The sequence below is a fragment of the Dermacentor andersoni genome, chromosome 4 (genome assembly GCF_023375885.2).
Source record: "Dermacentor andersoni chromosome 4, qqDerAnde1_hic_scaffold, whole genome shotgun sequence".
NCBI classification, from domain to species: Eukaryota; Metazoa; Arthropoda; class Arachnida; order Ixodida; family Ixodidae; genus Dermacentor; species Dermacentor andersoni.
In genome coordinates, this window is record NC_092817.1 from 9,524,331 (window position 1) to 9,543,350 (window position 19,020).

At 47.2% G+C, this 19,020-nt stretch overlaps 1 protein-coding gene across 1 annotated transcript in view; it reads right to left on the minus strand.

Moving 5' to 3' along the window:
- Positions 1 to 19,020, minus strand: part of LOC126535935 (glutamate receptor 3-like) — a 72,618-nt gene that overhangs the window by 27,949 nt on the left and 25,649 nt on the right. The window contains exons 3-7 of the mRNA XM_050182796.3: positions 16,767 to 17,015; positions 12,163 to 12,404; positions 7,772 to 7,921; positions 6,631 to 6,819; positions 4,532 to 4,639 (exon numbers count right to left, since the gene is read on the minus strand). Of these exons, the coding sequence (XP_050038753.1) occupies positions 4,532 to 4,639; positions 6,631 to 6,819; positions 7,772 to 7,921; positions 12,163 to 12,404; positions 16,767 to 17,015 (938 nt within the window). The remainder of the gene's footprint in view (positions 1 to 4,531; positions 4,640 to 6,630; positions 6,820 to 7,771; positions 7,922 to 12,162; positions 12,405 to 16,766; positions 17,016 to 19,020) is intronic.

The window sequence follows — 19,020 nt, forward strand, 5'->3', positions numbered from 1 at the left end:
TACTGTTGGGGAATTGTAGGCAACATTTTTAAGAATATTTTTTATAATCCTGTCTACCGTGCATCTCCAAAAAGCGAGACTTAACCACATACAGAGAAATTCTAGAACACTATAGAATGGGCAGGAGAACCCTCCCTCCCTGCCCCCCCCCCCCCCACCCCCATAGATCTCTCACAAGGAAGGAAGAAGTAATCTGGCGAAAACTGCAGACGGGTACCTTCCCAAACCAGTATATCCTACACAAATGGCATACTGAGGTGCACTCTTCCAAATGCAAAAACTGTGAAGGCATAGTGACCCTAAATCACATGCTCTGCGCTTTCCGAGCGCTAAACGGTCTACATGGGAACAAAGAGTTATGGGAATCGTCCCTCCGTAGCCAGGAAGAACAAGCCCAAAAACAAGTCATCGGTCAAGCCCAGGCCACCGCCGGCAGCCAACTAATTCCGGCCGACGTCTAGGGGGGAGGTAGACGGTGAAAGGGGGAGCTACGTCTCGCCCCGATCACCCACGCTCTCTGACGGGTGCAAATAAAGTGCTCTCTCTCTCTCCAACGATCCGAACAGAAGCCGAAGACTGTAATGCCGTATCTCGACACACTGTAACCCAGTGCATGTACAATAATCCTTTTTTTACAGAAAAGGGTGCAAAACGTTTGATGTTAAACGACAGCCAAGCCACTGACCTGAGTTTAGAACAAACAAGTGATAAGGGATGTTGCCACGATAAGTTACTATCGAAATAGATTCAGAGATATTTCACACAATCCACGTAAGGGATAGGCGGACATATACAAGAAACACAGTCTGACTCATGTAAGTAGAGAGCCGTGTTAATTACAGTAGTCTTGAGTGGAGAGCGAAAACAAAGAAGTTGTGTTTTTTGGGCACTAACAACAATTCCATTATTATTCCATTGCCTTGTACACGTCATTTTGCAACATTTCAGTGGACATTTTGTCAGAAATATGTTTTGCCAGTATCGTCCGCATACTATAGTGTCGTCCGCATACTGGAACACGGAACATTTGGAAATTGCCAAAGGAAAGTCGTTAACAAAGATATTAAACAACAATGGTAATAAAATGGACCCCTGAGGAACTCCAGCTTTTAACGACAGCTTAGAACTAAAAAACGCCCTTATCATCAGTAGCGATTACTTGAAATCTGTTGCTCAAGTATTTTTCGAGAATGTTGTAAAAAGGTCCATTAAATCCCCCAAAATACAGTTTACTTAACAAGAGTTGATGATTCAGAGATTCAAACGCTTTCGCTACAACTAGGAACAGCGCACACGTGAAAAGATTCTGATCGAAAGCCGTTAACAGTTCATCTGAAAATTCCTCAAGCAGCACCACAGTACCACGCCCGGAAACGAAGCCAAACTGTCGATCAGTCAGGATGAAAAATTTGTTAAGAAAAGAAGACATAGTGTGGAAAAGAAATTTTTCGAAGACCAGTGTAATAACCGGCAATATAGAAATTGATCGATAGTTTTCAGTACTATCTTTCTTCCCTGACTTGTGTAGTGGTAAAACAACTGCAGTTTTTAGGAATGCTGGAATTTCGTCACCTTCCGAAAAACCATTCAGTATATGCAAGATAATATTTAACAGCGCACTGAAATTCCTTATGATGGTGTGCAAAAATATTGCATCATATCCAGTGGGCTTGTTAGGATGGAAACTATAAATAATTTCTTCCAGATCACCCTTCAAAATTATCGGAAGAACAGCTGACGCAGATATGGATTGCCCTAATGACCGAGTGTTTGTGGATGGAGACAGCTCTTTAGGACGCTTTAACAAAGTGCCTGTTGAAAGCATCAGCCACTACTGCGGGAGGTTGCTGAGAAGCACCGAAAACAGACCCTTTACTGGAACTCATTCCTCTGAGATGATTTACCAAAGACCAAGTTTTGCTTACATTATTTGAAGATTGTTGGAATTTATAAAACAGATAACAGCGTTTGGGGCCACGCAGAAGAGCAACTCTATTTCTTGCCGACTTGTATTCTAAGCGCAGTGCTTGGTTTCTGGGATTTCTTCTGCAGCGTTTCCACAAGGTGTCTCGATACGAAATGAAAGCAAGAATTTCCGTGTTCATCCAGCAGTGACCCTTTGTTATCGGCTTAGCTATCAGCCATGTGCAACGTAATTCAAAATTTTCAGTTGCGTACAGAACCTTTCATACACTTTGATAGGCGAATTTTCTTCGGTTAAGGATGCTCAGTCAAACGAACCGATAAGCTTATCAAGCTTGGATTGATTAACAACAGGGACAAGGCATTTGCGCTGCCCAGATCCAGTTTCGACCGACGGCGTTCCAGACGCGTCCGGTAATACAAGACGGCATGCTACAAAGTAGTAGTCCGCCAACCTTTGTAGAATAGTACATGACCTAAATGAACAGCTGGGAGCTCTGACCGCTATGTGATCTAAACAAGGTTGCACTAGGCTACTATTAACTAATTCCACTCCAATAGAAGCTCCAATTGTACATTACAGACCATAAGCAGACAAAGTTGATAAATAATCACAAACAGTCACTTTTTCAGGGCATAAAATATTGATATTCAAGTCTCCGATCAAGCAGAATTGCTCCAGTGAGCTCCACAGCCAGAGTTTCATCAAGCTCTACAAGGAACCGTGAAAGGCTGCATGTGCGTGGTATATAAATCGATAAGGTATGGACAGAAAATGACCTCTTACAAACTTTGACCATCATAGATTCGGCATGTACAAAAGATGCATCAACAGAAGAAACTTCACAGTTGTCGTTTACACAGAAAGCGATACCTCTGCCACGACGCCCGCTTCGTGTGACAAAATGTGCGGAAAAGCCCTGCAAGCTAAACGCATCAAGGCAAGCCTGGGAAACATTGATTTCTGTTATCACAAGAACGTCTACAAAGAGCCAGCTTTCCATGTTGTCCTCGTTAATAATAATAATAATAATAATAATAATAATAATAATAATAATAATAATAATAATAATAATAATAATAATAATAATAATAATAATATACAGCAGCCAATTTTTATTTCCGCTACAATGCGAAGCCTCTCCCAGCGATTTCCAATTACGCCCGCCTGGCGCTAGCTAATTCCAAGTTGTGGCTGCAAATTTCCTCATTTCAACACCCCACCTAATTTCCTGCCATCCTGGACTGCGCTTCCCTTAACTTGAAGTCCATTCTGTAACTTCCTGTAACTCTAAAGAACTACCGGTTGTCTGCCCTACGCATTACATGGCCTCCCCAGCTCCATTTTTTCATTTTAATATCAACTAAAATATTGGCTACCCCCGTTTGCTCTGATCCAAACGCTCTCTTCCTGTATTTTGAAGTGACACCTACCATTTTTCGTTCCATCACTCGTTGCGTTGTCCTTAATTTGCTCTCAAGGTTCTTTGTTACCCTCCAAGTATGTGCCCCATATGTCAGTACCAGTAGAACGCAATGATTGTACACCTGTTTTTCAACGATAGTGGGGATATTAGTGGCTAGCTTACGGGATTTGAAACTGCTTAGCATAGAATGATCGATGGACTTAAGAGACGGAAAATTTACGCCCTCGTAACTAAGAAATATTTTTCCTTTTACGGGAGGTTATACTTGGCAAAGTGACAATAAAAGTGGTGACTTGCGCGAGTTGGTTTCGCATTGCGCAGTGGTGCTTGAGCTGCAAGAGACGCGGAGAAAGAACAGGACACGCGAGGCGCCTCGCGCGTCCCCGCGTCGCTGTGCGCGTCTTCTGGCGGAAGAACGTTTGACGGGGTAACTTTTACAGCCCTTCTTCTCATGTCTATATTAGAGGAGGTGGGTTTGCAACATGCTTTATTTTATTTCCTGCTATAATGTTCTGATGCTAATGCTATACACACATGTCACGCGTATAGCTGCTGCGGCTGCCAGCTATCGCAGTGATGCTGACGTTGCCATAACGTGCGGTCAAGGATTGTCCGCTGTCAAATGCGCTACACAAAAATGTCAACGAACAGAAAGTTAAAGAACCACTGGAGCCAGTGCTGTGTAACTTGGCAGGATAAGGGGGAGGTCAAGGGAAAAGACGCCCTTCCGCCCCCCGCCATTTTTCTCTCAGCCTCCCTTTTCTTTGTACGTTCTGCGTTCCTGATAACTTCGTGTTGTTGAACGCCTGTGGGAATCAATTGCGATGCAAAGCAAAATAAAACTAATTAATCGGGATGTCTGCGCTGTACGTTTTTCGTGCAAGCCGGAATGAGCGTAATTTATATTTACGAGGTTCCAATGCTTAATAATTGCTGTGCCTTCTTCTGCTAAAAACATGAAGGCAGGCACCCGACATTCGGCCAACTTTCGCCTGCTCATAACAAGCGTTCCCAGCAATAAGGCGGTGAGGAGATGCCATAGTACTGATTAGAACGGCGTAGCCGAGAGGTTATTGGCAGCTCGTGGGCTTCCCGGTTGCAGGGCGCGTGCACGCACTCACGCAGGCACAGTTCTATAAATCATGGACTAAATTTGCGTTTATCATTAAAAAAATAAGCACCTTCTGCATCTTGTGTTGCATCGTGAGTTCCATAACGTCGACTGTGTAGCCGACGCGCTGGCCTTGTTCGTCGAACATAATCTGACCAGTGGTGCCGTTGACAGAGGTCTGCGCAATAGGAAAAAATATTGGTTAATAATGGAGCAATTGCGCTTGAATATGTGGATCTGTTTGAATGAAAATCCACTACTGCCACTTTCACAAGGATTCCAGGCTTAAGTGCAACGTCTTATGCGCACAAGACTTGCCCCTTGCCCACCATTTTATTCACATGGTTGCGAATGCAACGATAAATGACAACGCTTTCAAATTTACGTAGGAAACTTATCACCCGCATAACATTCTTGGCAGCATATCTAGTTCGTGACTAACGAACTAGAAATGTAACTTAGGAACGACATGACGCTGTAAAGGGAACATAATATATTCCAAGCAAACAGGTGAATGGAAGCAAGAATGAATTGAAATGACTCTAACAGTGAGGCAGCCAACTATTACACCACACACAGGAAAAGCGTAGGTGAAACGTGCGCTGCATTTCACTGCAGCACACACAATGAACGCTTCTGTTGTGGAGTAGAAGACAACGCATAATCACAATTGTTCTGCGGTTGACTTTGCGCGTGTGTGGGCATAGAGTACTTGCTCGGTCGAATACGTTTGTTATAACAGCTGGACTTTTCACTGTGATAGTCGTGTATTTGCTTCACAAGACGCTGTGAAAACACACTCGTTTTCCCAATTTGAGTTCTCTCTCCATTCCTCCTTCGCTTCTGACTTCGAAGTCGATAAGCGGGCACATTACGATACCTGTTGCTGGTCTGCAGAAACTGCCGACGCGTTCAGTCATCTATTAGCTCCTCTCATGAAGTCTGCAATGTTCTGGTGGTGCCAGGGCTCATCTGATCTCTGACCTACAACGCACTGAGTGCCCAGTCTATGTTGCTGCTTAACTGGTGATTTATTTTAGAACTCCTACACGATGTATGAAACCGCGACGAGAAAGGTTTCTTTCTTTCTTTCTTTTATTTTTGCGACTCACATAGCCAACAAACAGCGTAAATATTGACGGTACAAGATGCGAAACGAGGCGGCACACAGAAATGACGGACGTGTAGGTCATGCTTAGCGCCACTTTTTCCACTCATCGCTCCTGAACCAGGCAGTTTAAATTGCATTTCGCGGGGGTTGCTTTACGAGCGACAGAAGAAGACATGCTTGTCGGTGGCTTCTCCGTGACATCGGCAGAAAGGAGACGCACGAAGCAAACGAGACGAAAGAACCGAGGCGCTATGGCAGCCTCTTGGGCTGGGCACAGTGTAACGGTTCTATGTGCATGCTATTCATTCCCACCCTTTGTCAGTGGTCCGAGTGGTACTCCGTTCACGTTATCACCGACGGCCGTGCACGGATAGAAAGCCATACCCAGAGTCAAGCGAAAAGAATCCTCGCATTATTCCGGCCCCGATTCTGAAGAAACGCTTGTGCGGCTCAGAGGAAACTTGAACTCGCACTACGCCATGTCAAAGATATGTAAATCACGGAAGTGTTCTCATTAGGGATCGACAGATAAATTGACTGCACTTAACAGAAAAGATTCAGATCTAGGACCCGTTACCTGAGAAAGTTTTTTTTTAATCCTCCATTTGCTCCTCCAATATAAGAAAAAAACGGGAGATAGAAAATTTTAGGACGAGCTCTTACTCGGAAGCAAAACTGATATTGCTATTCCGTAAGCCGCAGCTATCGGAACTCAGTGGTTATGGTGTTACAGAACGCGCATTCGATTCTCTGCCCCGGCGGGCGCGTTATTTCCGATAATGCAAGAAGCCCTCGCGCACCGCCTGCCTCTTAGGATAGTTTCTCTGTGTACTGTCATTTCTCTATGCACTGTTACTTAAATAAAGGAAGATTCTTGAAAATACCGCTGCGCATAATGTCCACTCGCGCTAAGCTCTGCAGCTATCGGCAGAGTTAGAGTTGGTTAGGTTCGTGGTTGAGCTCACACGAGCTACAGAAACATGCAGCAGAGCTGGGCTGTTGCTGGACACGGCGGGAGCTCTTTGCCGACGGGCCGCCAAAGCAAGCGGAGCGCTGACCTTCTTGAGCAGCTCGACGATGGCCTGTCCGTGCTTGTAGGGCACAAGCGGCGAGCCATAGCACTGCGAGCTCTGGCCCGATGTGGCGTCCTGGTAGAGCTCGAGCCCCAGCTCGGGCCGCTCGCGCGACAGCCGTGTCAGCATGTCGCTCACCACAAGTGTCGCGTCGTACGCCAGGGCCTCCTCTTCCTGCATATGCCAGGTACAAGCAAGTATAGTAATGTTGCGCGGTCTACTATTGGCAAGACGCCTTTGGAAGTTAAAATTACTGCTTATGCTTTAAGTTGATATCAAGGGGCATTAAAAATCAACAATGAGTTAGTGTAGTCCGGTAAAAACTTGATACGCGATCTGCATTTACTTGGCGCAGAAGAGTTGCTCGGAAAAATTAAAGGGCGAGGTCCTCCTTTTAGAATTCCGTGCCTTACCTTAGCGCCGGTGCGTTATCGTAATGCCACGGCCTCTTAAGTATACTATAGCATTCCCGGGCCATTTTTGTTTAGCAAATGTCTGAGCTTTTGGTTCCTTTCCGATGAAGGGCAAAGCTTGTTTGTCAATGAAGTAATAAATATTACCGAGTAGATGCTGTGAACATATCATGACACCATGACAAGCTACCCTGTCTTTCGTTCTCGTGTTTTTTCGAGCCTATCAAATCGGTGCTCACAGCAAGAATGTCATTTATGAAATTACGGAAGTGTAACTTAATTTACCAATCCCACTTAACTTATGACTTCTCTTTAGCATACATTTTTAGGAGACTACAGAGGAAGCTGTACGTATGGTCATCTACGAATCACACGGGCCGGCACTAAAACTTGCGCTGTGCTCGGTGGGACAACGGGCCACCATAGCTGTGAAAGGTATCTCAATAATAATAATAATAATAATAATATTTGGGGTTTTACGTGCCAAAACCACTTTCTGATTATGAGGCACGCCGTAGTGGAGGACTCCGGAAATTTTGACCACCTGGGGTTCTTTAACGTGCACCTAAATCTAAGCACACGGGTGTTTTCGCATTTCGCCCCCATCGAAATGCGGCCGCCGTGGCCGGGATTCGATCCCGCGACCTCGTGCTCAGCAGCCCAACACCATAGCCACTGAGCAACTACGGCGGGTCGAAAGGTATCTCGCTCACCGTGATGCTCTCGGAAGAACTGTAGTACGAGTCCCTGCTGGCCGCCCTTACGGCGCTGTGGTGGCCACTGGCATCCTCGTGGAGAATACGCAGCGCCAGCACTTTGCTCTGGTCGTACACCTGGCTGTCCTTCCAGTCATCGGGAAGCGTCTGCGAGCAAGAGACCTTGTTGCCGAGTTTTTGTGAAAGAAACGTCGTGTCCAATGCCCCACACACGTCATGTGATCACATATGTTTGTAGTTAAGCAGTGGCAAGCACCGTTCATGCTTTTGTGAATAATTTGAAGGTCGATTGCGCATAACCACAATAAAGGATTCGGCAAAAATTGGGTGGTTGCAACAAGCAGAAACAAAAGATATTCACTTAAAGGATTGTGAATTTCACTGGAGACATGAAAATGCTTAGGGCACACAAAAATAGTAATTCATGAACAATAAAAAGAGAAGGAACAAAAAAAATTCGATAAAGCTGGTTCAACCGCAATTGCAGACATGCGTGTCTCAGCTAAGCCCTGTGCATGATACGCACGAACTCACTAGCCGGCACCACGCGGAGCACAGTGCCAGCTGCATCGTAGACGCGTTACAAGTATTGGGTGTGCACTAGATTACCTAGGTCGGAAAATTTTTGTTCCGTTCTGTAGAGACTGTTTTACTCATTTGCCACTAACCGTTAATGGCTCAGCGATCCCGCCGCGGTTCGGCGGTGCAGGCGACTGACTGCAAGGTAAACAGTCGTTTGGTGCACTCGCCAGGATTATCTGTTATAACAGTTAAATCAAGTAGGGCAGTTCAGCCTCCATGGCAATTGTGTACGGATTTGCCTAAACTCCGTCCGTCTTGTTCTAAATGGCTTTGTCACTTTGCAAAGTGATTATTCTCAAGGAAGTTCTGCGTTTTAAATAATTCAATACACATTATCAAATTTGTCGGATGGCAGGATTCGAACACAGGACCTCTAGCACAGAAGCCCGATATTGTAACCATTACGCCATGGACGCACGGACAAGCGGAACCACTGCCATTACCAGGGATTACGTGTGCTTGCAGAACCTTATTACCTTCTGCATTAAAACAGTATCAATTGCTTTGAAATTTAGGCCCAGATAAAGCGTAGTAAACGAAATGACAAGAACTTCTGAAGCCCCAAGCAGACAAATCCATGTACTACCCACCATTCCAATGGTGGATAAACAGAAGCAGTTCCCTCGAGTAATCGTAGAAAACTTTATGTGCATTATGAAACTTTATGCTTGAAACGGTGAACTACTTGTTCGCTCCAGTGTTCCTAGATGGGACCATTCCGTTAAGCGCGTTCGGCGTTAGAGGCTAGATACGTACGAAGTGCCTGGAACTCGGCAAGGAATCTTTGCATTAATAATATGGCACAAAAGTATAGAGGTATAACCGGCCGGTACCAATGAGATAGTCCGGGGATGCGGAGGAAAACGTTTCTGAGGCTCTAGCCAAGAATAGGCGGACAGACCTTTAAGACGGAGTTGTTTATACTCCTTTTCCTAATATGGTATTTTGCGACTATAAACTGCGAAACGCTAACGGCCGATATATAAGGTATAGGCATAAAATTATCCGTAAACTAGAACGGGAAAGAGGAACGATTATCTGATAATTCTGTTTGTATTGTGATTAAATTTACATTTTCCTTCAACGCTGTCTTGCTTATCTCTTTTATAGTGGCAAAATTATTAATTCAATTCGTATTTTTTTTTCATTTATGCTAACCGTTCGGTTCTTGGCTAATCCCTCATAATGGATACCTGCATCAGTAGCACTTTCTTGTCCCCAACCACGTGTTTGCTGCCATGATGTGTGCTTCAAGAGAGACCCCCACACAAAGCAGCAGCTCGCCTCCGCCAGTCTACACCGAGCGGGCAGAGGGCGCGCACGGTCACCGCGCCCGAGCGCGAATTAAGGTCCCTCTATAATAAGGTAGCGACATTCTGCCGCGCGCGCCACCTATGAAGTTCCTGTAGCAGACGGCGCCCACGCTAAACCACGGTGCCGCGGCGTTCGTGAGGTGAAAAAATATCTGCACACGCGCGGAAATAAAACCTACTGGTACCTGACTGTGGTGAAAAACGAAAGAAGGGCCCGAAGTGCTAAATCTATAGTCCTTTAATTTCAAATGAGCGCTGAAAGAAAAGCGCTCAAGGGAGCGGAATGAGTGCTTGATCACCTCGATTCCGATTCCGCATGTTTACTTTTCGTTTACCTCAATCACCACGCGAGCCTTGGCGATTGCTTGCGCTTAATCCCGTTTGCTCTGTGAATTCCTTTGCTTGTAAGTACGCTGCGTACACATAGCGGTTACTTTGAACGAATAATTCGTGTAAAAAAGAAGGCTGACAGTCGCTTGGACCGAAAAACTTTCTACATAACGTCGCTGAAACGTGCGACCCTCAAGGCAACTAAACAACATCCTGTTTGTGTGTGGAAACGAGTGCGTCAACAGTCTTCTTGCCGCTGAGTGTGTCTGTCGTGTAGCAATTACACGACGACTGTTGTGTTTTGTGGTTCAGTGCTACGCGCCAGTGCAACTGTCGTGACATTCTGAAGCGGCGGTATGGATCGTGTCAGCGAATCTCCTCGATCTTGTTCGAGCGGCCAGAGCGATCTAATCTCCCGGCGCACCAACATCGAGCGTAGTGTGTGCGCGTGTGTGAATGCGGTTGACTGTTCTCGTGTACCGTGCGACGTCGCCACGTAGACTTGAATCATGACGCGCATTGTTGTGTTTACGCCTTTTCGCCTCCGTGCACCGCTAAAGCCCCGTAAGAATTAGAGGGCCCTTACACGAAACGCACGCCAATTGGCCTAGCTATTACTGCACTGTATTTTGCTGGCGATCCATGCATCGCTTCTGGCGTTTTTCTTATGTTAATTTGCAGTTGTGTGTTTTTCATCAGTAAAATGGCATCACCGATTACTGAAACATCTTCGAGTGTAAGGGAAACTGGGAACGAGCTCGCAGGTGTATGCAATGTACTTTGATATATTGTATTATACTTTCTTATTTGATGGCCAGTAGCAGTGGCTATACACTATTTGTTTTTAAAAGCAGAGTAATGCAGGTACTTAGGAATATATTTATTCACATATGCATTGCACAAAGTACGATTAGGATATGCAGAGTTGGAAATGACTTTTTCGACCCATTGTAAAGCGTAGTTAACAACGCGCGCACAGACGCAGGAAAGTGTAAAAGTAGAATTCGCTGCTGAAATTTGTGATTTTTTATCGCACGTAACGCAATGCGGATATTTGTCAGCGAGTTAATGCGCTTCTGCCCCACTATTTACTTGCATGCTAGGTCATGCTGCACTTGCTAATTCAATGGGCTCATAATACACTAAAATCAATAATCTCCACAAAGTTCGGCCGTCAACATTCATGCGCGCAAATGAAATACTATCGCAGCTCTGCGCACACACGTGTATACTTTCTTTCGCGCCTTCGTATCGCTCTACGTTACTTTCCTCGCGTAGTCGTGCAGTTACCGATGGTTCAGTCTTTCCGTTCAATTCTGTGCAAGCATACTTTTCTTCTGGTTAGGTTCTAGTTGCGGCGTGGGATGCAAAATAACTTCTTGCCATCCTTCGCCCGGTTTCGGCACCAGACCGCACAGCAACAAGGCATTTCGGCCCTCTCGGAACGAAATTATCGCAGCAATGTGCATAGCACAACAGGTGAAACTCTCGCACTTAGCCCGGCGCGCGTTTCATGGCGGCAGAGGGGCGAAGCAAGGTTACATGTCACCGATAAGCCTATCGCTGGCGTCGTCGGCTGGATCAAAACCTTTCTCTACATGAAAATTATTGAGGGACTTTAGCGCGAACGCTGCCGCAGCGCCACCAGCGTGCGCCGCCAGTTCGACTGTGGCTCGCGTTGCCTCCGCTTTGAGACGAGCCCTTAAAAGACGCGGATTTATTTGATTTATTTTCATATGGGTTCGAGACATTGCAGGAGCGGGAACAAGAACGACGAAAATAAGTATGTATTGAAAAGTGAGACATCACGTAGCAAGACGTAACGTAGTAACAGGAAGTCGACAACGCGTACGCATACTGCAAAGACCACCATACAAAAGCACTTGCTGATGCTAACACGCCTTACCACTTTATGACTATTTATCAACCATCGAAGATTCCTTTCGTGTAAGTTTGTCACATGTTTCTCTGCACAGCTTCATGCAGGGCCGGGATGAAAATAAATAAATAAATAAATAAATAAATAGTGATTTCGCTGCCGTGCATCAGACCGAGATTTGTAGGATCGTCCGTTCTCGAACGAACAAGAGGCGTCAGTTTCCGTTTCCGAAGCGGCTGAGGTCCCAAAGGGTCGTCTCCCCTCTCCGCCCATGGCGCACTCACGTATCGCGCGTAGAGGAAGGTGTAGTAGGCTCGCCGCTTCCCGTACGCGTACTGGACGATTCGGCGCGCTGTCTCCACGCTGCAGTCGAGCAGCACGAACTTGTCCGTGTCCCACTGCTCGTTCTCGCGCTCCTGGAGAAATTCGAAGGCAGCCTTCTCGCCGCGTATGCGCCGCACGTGCTGCACCTCCAGAGGGTAGTCGGCGGGCAGCGCGGCCAGCATCTCCTGCAGCCGGTCCAGACCTGAGCGAAGCGGAGACAGTGCGCGGGATGAAGTGGGCCTCCCCCGGCTGGAACGGCACACGCTTCGAAGCGAGCGCGCAAGCAAGACGACGGCAAGGGCGCGCACCTGACATGCGCAGATAGCATTCCGTCATGATCTACCTAGAGTTGCGATTGAAAGCGTGCGACGTGGTCGGATACATCGAAAAGAAATGATTTCTTCAGTTAATGAGGGGGCAAATATGGGTGAGGCGTGTTACTTCCTTAACTTTTTGGATCGCGGGAAAAAAGAAACAAACACACTAAACAACATCGCAGAAAGGTGATTGTTCACCTGTGCATCGTTAATTCATTTATTTAGTTGCGGGGTTTTACGTGCCAAAACCACGATCTGATTACGAGGCATGCCTAAGTGGGGGACTTCCGAAATTTGCACCACCTGCGGTTCTTTAACGTTGTTAAGAATGGCCGTACGGGCCAGCTTTCAGCCCGCTGCACGTGTTCCAAGCCCACCAGACAGGGAGCCCTTCCGAGAACTGCGGACGGCCGGCAGGCACGTGGCGCGCGATCAGCTCAGGAAATTGGTACTTGGCGGAGCCATCCGGAACAAAGCAGTTCTACGAAGCCCTCTGACGTCGGCACTGAAAGCTGGGCGGTACCGAGAACTGCGGATGACCGGCAGCCACGTGGCGCGCGGTCAGCTCCGGAATGTGGTACTCCGCCGCGCCACCCGAGACGGAGCACAGTTCTACGAAGCCCTCGGTCGTTGACTCCGGAGCCTTTGTGTGTGTGGGCGTAAACGATACTGCGGAACGGCGCCCCTCTGTCGTCGGCTCCGGACCTTCGCACCTGTGTGTTTGCGTGTGTGTGGGCGTAAACGATACTGCGGAACGGCGCCCCTCGGTCGTCGACTCCGGAGCCTTTGTGTGTATGGGCTCGAACTTGTGTGCATTAGTGTGTGTGAGCCATAGTGCGGGGCGGCGGCAAGTTTACAACGATTGGACGAACCTTCCCGACCATTCCTGCTCCGTCCCCGCCGAACGATGACGTCGAACTATGACGTCAAGCGGAGAGCTTATAACCAGCGTTTGCCGGCTGCTAGAGCGTGCTCGTGTCGTGCTCGTTGTCGGGAGCTGAGTGCTGTGTAATACTAGAAATGTACTAGTGAGCTGTGTGCTCGTAAACTGTTTGCTGTATGTTAGTTTTGCGGGCTCCATATGGGAGTCGCGCTAGACTGCCAATGTATCTTGCTTAAACTGTTAATATGTAAATAAATCCTGTTCACCGAGTTCCTGTCTACGACCTTCATCTCCTTCAAATGGTGGCAGCGGCGAGATAGTCCGACGACTCCTACATCTGGTCGACAGCGGTAGGACCGTCCGACAAATCTAATAACGTGCGCCCAAATCTAAGTACACGGGTGTTTTCACATTTGGCCCCTCTAAAGTGGCCGCCGTGGCCGGGATACGATCCCGCGACCTTGTGCTTAGCAGCCCAACACCATAGCCACTGTGCAACTACGGCGGGTTGCATCGTTAACAATCAAGCTGAAAAGACAAGAGCGGCGCAGTCGCGGACGTTGCAAACAATGCAGTGGAATGTCGAGGGGGAGCAGAAAACATCGTATAGCCAAAGAACGTGCATCTTCGATGGAAGGTATCCTTTGTGGGTCTAAGCCGCGTATGGCGAAAGAACCCCGCCAAGCTGTTTAGGTCTGACGGATGTTAGCCGTCCTGGCCCGAGAGAGAGAGCAAATGATAAAGGAAAGGTAGGGAGGTTAACCTGGACTGAGCCCGGTTGCCTACCCTACACTGGGAAAAGGGGACGGAAAGATTAAAAGAAGAGAAAACCGAATGCGCAAAGAGGATTCGTATGAAATTATTGAATCGGAGAGAATGCGCAAAGCAAGTGCGGACGCTGCATATTGCTGTGAAATTCCGGACAAGCGTGTCTCGACGAGTGGTGCTAATGCGTAGGTGGGCGTAACGACGACTTAAGTTTCTCTTCACGAGAATAGAAAGCCGGGTAAATTGTTATGCGCTCCAACATGTTTTCACAACATCGTTAAAGAACCTGTCGCGGTGGGTTAGCGGCTATGCCGTAGCGCTGCTAAGCACGAAGTCGCGGGATCAAATCGCGACGGCCGCATTTCGATGGGGGCGAAGCGCAAGAACAACCGTGCGTTGAGGCCACGTTAAAGATTCCACGCTGGTCAAAATTAATCCGGAGTGCTCCGCTATGGCGTGCGTCAATCAAATCGTAGTTTTGGCACCTGAAACACCAAAATTAATTCATTCAACAACTTTAAAGACGGTGTCGCTAATAAGAGGAACTTGCATATGGTGAACGTTAGCAATAACTCTGAGTGTATTAAAAGAGTTATTGACGTAGCTTAGAAACAAAACATGCTACGAGGAACACATGTTAGAGGAAAAGAAAAAGCAAGCATCACGCTTTTTATTTTCAGACCGTAGCCAGTCATTCAGAAAACGTGTACACGCAGCCTTAAAGAAAGATGCTCCTTTCTTCAGAAGAAGTCATTTAAAGTTAGCAGGGGCATATATTTATTTTCTGTTGCATGCCGAAGGCCCATATTCACGCACCAATTTTACACTTATATCTTGCCCTCACCTTTTCGATGCTTTAACGTGTTTCATAAACAAACCTTATAATTAAATCCAAGCTTTCCTTAGCATTATCACCTCAAAAAAGGAGCGTTGCTTAGGGCAGCCCGGGAGGTATTTTAAGGCGGCACGTATCCAGTGCAATATAGCCTACCACTGCTAAATTCTTGCGTTGAAGAAACTGTCTTAGCTGACTTCACGCTTGTTTGTCGTATCTCGGATGCTGATACCTTGTAACCTCTTCCAGAAAAAAAAATAGAACGTTTCTTTTGCGTCTCCATGCCGTCGTAACGAGTTGCAGGAGGTATGAAAATGTAGCGTTCAACGAGACAACAAACAAGAATTAGAAGCGGAGTGGGTGAAATTAAAGGTACGGGCGTAATTAACGCCAATATTAGGGAGCCTTAGCGTGTGCGGTATTCCGCTAAGCGCAGGCAGATCAGGCGGAATACCGAGTGGGCGGGGGCGTAAACGTGAGCGGCCTTCATGGTGCAGCCACCTGGTGGTGCATAACTCCAGCAGGCAAATACAGAGCCATTACCACAGTTACCAAGTGTATTATACTTCGCTGCTGGTGCAAAGTTTCGACAGCGTTGTAATCGCCGCTGTCAAAACACATATCACTATGCCCCTGTAAAGGGTGCACTGCCGTAGATAGACGCATGTTGAGGCAAAGCCGCCGTATTACACACTTTCGGGAAATTGAGCGAGTTTGCTTGGACTTAGGAGGGCTCGCGCGAGGCAGTCATGTCTGGAAGGCGGCTTCGGCTATGCCAACAAGAAGTAAGAATATCGTAGGGCACATAAAATGAACGTTACGGGCGTATGTGGCGGCAATATAGTAGAAAAGTTTGCCAATTTGCACCATAAACATTGCTATGTCTGGGATCGGCCTGCTTGGCCGCTTGATCAACACAAGAAACCGTCAACCAAGTGTCGACGCCAAGTAAGACAATGTTGAAGCAATTGCGCGGGAAATACAGTATGAATAAGGAACGAAATGAGTGCATAAGGAAGAGACAGAGAGGTGTAGTTAATATTATTTCCTTTAGTCATTTGATCCACCATGTACGTCGACCTTGCCTTCTTTTGCATCGACACCAAGTTGACTCTTTGCTTATTTCTCTCGAATTGCTACGCCCGACCTCTTCTGACACCATGCACTGAATAATAACTGCGGAAGCATAGATCTGAATAGGCCTCTCAAGATCAAGTGAGCGTTACTTTGCTTTGGTCACAGCTGTTGCAGAAAGTTCAAAATACTTAATTGACACTCACATGTAACCGAAGTGGTGTATGCGTAGCCTATCGGCGTTCACTGTCTTTATACCTGCTCTTTTCACCCTTCCTTCTTCCCTCGCATTCGACAGTGCATGCCGTGCTTGGCAGTCCTGCGGCCGCCTCCGGAAAGCATTCAAAATTATTTCGTTGCGTGCCAGCCAAGACGCGAACAAGACGTCGAGCCTGCATAAGCTTTCTCGGTGTCTCGTTTTCCTTGGATCGGCTCTCGCGTGTACGGGCGCTCGTGAGTTGCATCGGGAGAGCTCGGCTGTGTCGCAATGTAGCAGGACGCCGCAGGGAATATCAAACTTTACCACGCGCACAGCATTTTGACACTAATTTGAGCGTCTTCCTCAGTGTGGCAAGATTCAGACTCGATTCCGCCTTAAGTGCACTAGTGTGTTCGTGAAAACACTGACCGCTTCCACGATAACGTTCTCGTCTAGACAATCGCACAGAGCTCGAAAGAGCGAATGACCTTCTGCGGAGTCGTAGATGTAGAAGAGGCGCGGCCAGCGCAAGGCGTGCACGAGCGCTGCCAGCGCCCCGTGCGCCTGCGGCCGCAGGGCGAGGCCGAAGCGTGTCAGGCGGGAGGACGGGCTGCGGGCCGCCGACGCGCTCAGCAGCGGCACCTGGAGCCGCGCCGAGACGGCCGCCAGCGCCTCGAGCACCATGCCGCCGTCCGGGGAGACGAGCAGGGCCGCGCCCGAGCTCAGCTGGCCGCACGCTGCGAAAAGACCACGCGGTGAAGCAGCGCTTGCAGGAATCGGTAGCGAGGCAAACTGGCGGAACCGATTGGCACCGTTCTAAGCGACAGCGTCACACGAAAGGAATGAGAGCCAAAGGCACGGCCGCCTTCTGTTCTTTTGCGTCAAATGACGTTGCTTTCCTATTCGGTGGGACGAAAAAAAGAACACTGCTTAGTCACACCACGCCTTGAACTTTATTTCTGCACTGTAGGGCTGACTCCATACCACGAACGTTGAAAATCTCTCAGAACAACGATAACACGAATGCTATAATATACTAGAATATAAGAAAAGTGAATGCGGTTTAAGTGTGTATTGGTTGCCTGTTCTATAATAGGTGTTTCTATGACGAGCTTATGTAACATCTAAAATTAGCCATTTTTAAATAAAAGCAGCAGCGGGTAGCAGCGTGTTGCGCTTCTGTGCTCCTTGATGTCGCTGCGCTCTGTGTGGCCGCCGTTGGGTGAGGTAGCAGAACGTCGCCTCTAGGGACGCGGCTTTGCGCTTGTTGCAGTTTCCCAGTTTCGGTTTCCGGTGCTCTGATGGCCGAAATTCACCCTGCCACAGTTCCGCGGGTAATCGCATTTTTCTAGATCCAAAGTTGATATGGCTTCTGAAGCAGCAGAATCTTGATGTGGGAGAGTTGGTTTAATACAGTTGAAGTAAAGAAAAGAGCTCTACAACGACACGGACTGAAAGTCAGCGTCTTTGTAGCGCTCGTTTCTTTTCTTCAACTGTGATGTGGCTTGTACGGAGAACTCGCTTCACTTTCCCAATTACGATGAGCCCGCAAAAACTAAAGGTTTAAAGGCTTTTAATGAATTTTCGTTAATCATCGGCTCACTACCACGTATCACCCGTCACCTGGTGGTCCCCACTACTGACGAAATGTCTCCGAAGGAGACATTTGAAGTTGAAAGTTAGCGCTCGCCCCGTGTTCCTGATTGTCCCTGTGTCGTTCTTATGCTATGTATCCCAGTTTGTATGTCTCCGAGGAACCGTTATTTTATTTCAAAACGGATATTTTTATATATTACTTGAAGACTACGTAGAAGCACCTGGTATATGTAGCTACATTACAAGGAGCAGAGACAGAAATAAAATGACTAGAAGATAAAAAAGAGAGAGGTATAGAGAAAAATAATAAAAGGAAAGTAAGGGAGACTTGTGGTTCCGCTTTGTGGCGTTCTGAACATAAAGGATCATGATATGGGAACACTGCAAGCATCTTCACATTATCACGAATGCGCGCGCCTTTGCTGTGAGGCTAGGGAGGTGACCATTTCAGTACGCACCGCGTGGGTCCGCTCTGCATATGCTCCGCTCAGCCATGAACGTGAACTGCAGCATAACCTCCTGGTAGATATCTTACAGTAAAACAAATTCGCAGTAACATGGTCTCATTATTCATTAATATGCGGCCGCTCAAGCGGTTAAGACAGCGCTGCTGCGACTCTTATGTTTCACTGATGCCATAAGTACTCTGACAGAAGCTGTGCAGAGGGGGATAAAATAATGCGTCGTCCGAGAGCGCGTGCCAATCTGCATTCCTGTGCCCTCTGACGAAGCAAGCGCCTAACGAAATGCATATTTACTAGCGCAAAAAACTGACGTAGATCAAAGACACAAAGGTAAAATGCTATGCTTTCAGCTATTAATGATAATTAACAGTGGTAATAATGATGATGATGATACTAATAAATAATAACTATTAGTTGGAAGTATAGCGTTTGTTCCTTACGTCTGTAACATGTGTCGGTGTTTTGCGCTTGTAAACACGTATTTAAACAGAAAATAACTAGCCCAACTTATTACCCTTACCAACAACTAATGTAGAGACATGTGACATCGCGCATGCATGTCCTTTAATGCGCATGTGCCTGCCAATGCGCTCACTTTTTGCCAGTCAGCTGCTGGAGTCGCCATGACTACGCCAGCAGAGCGTTGTCTGTTTCGACCAGTGGAGAGTGTAGTGAATTGTCG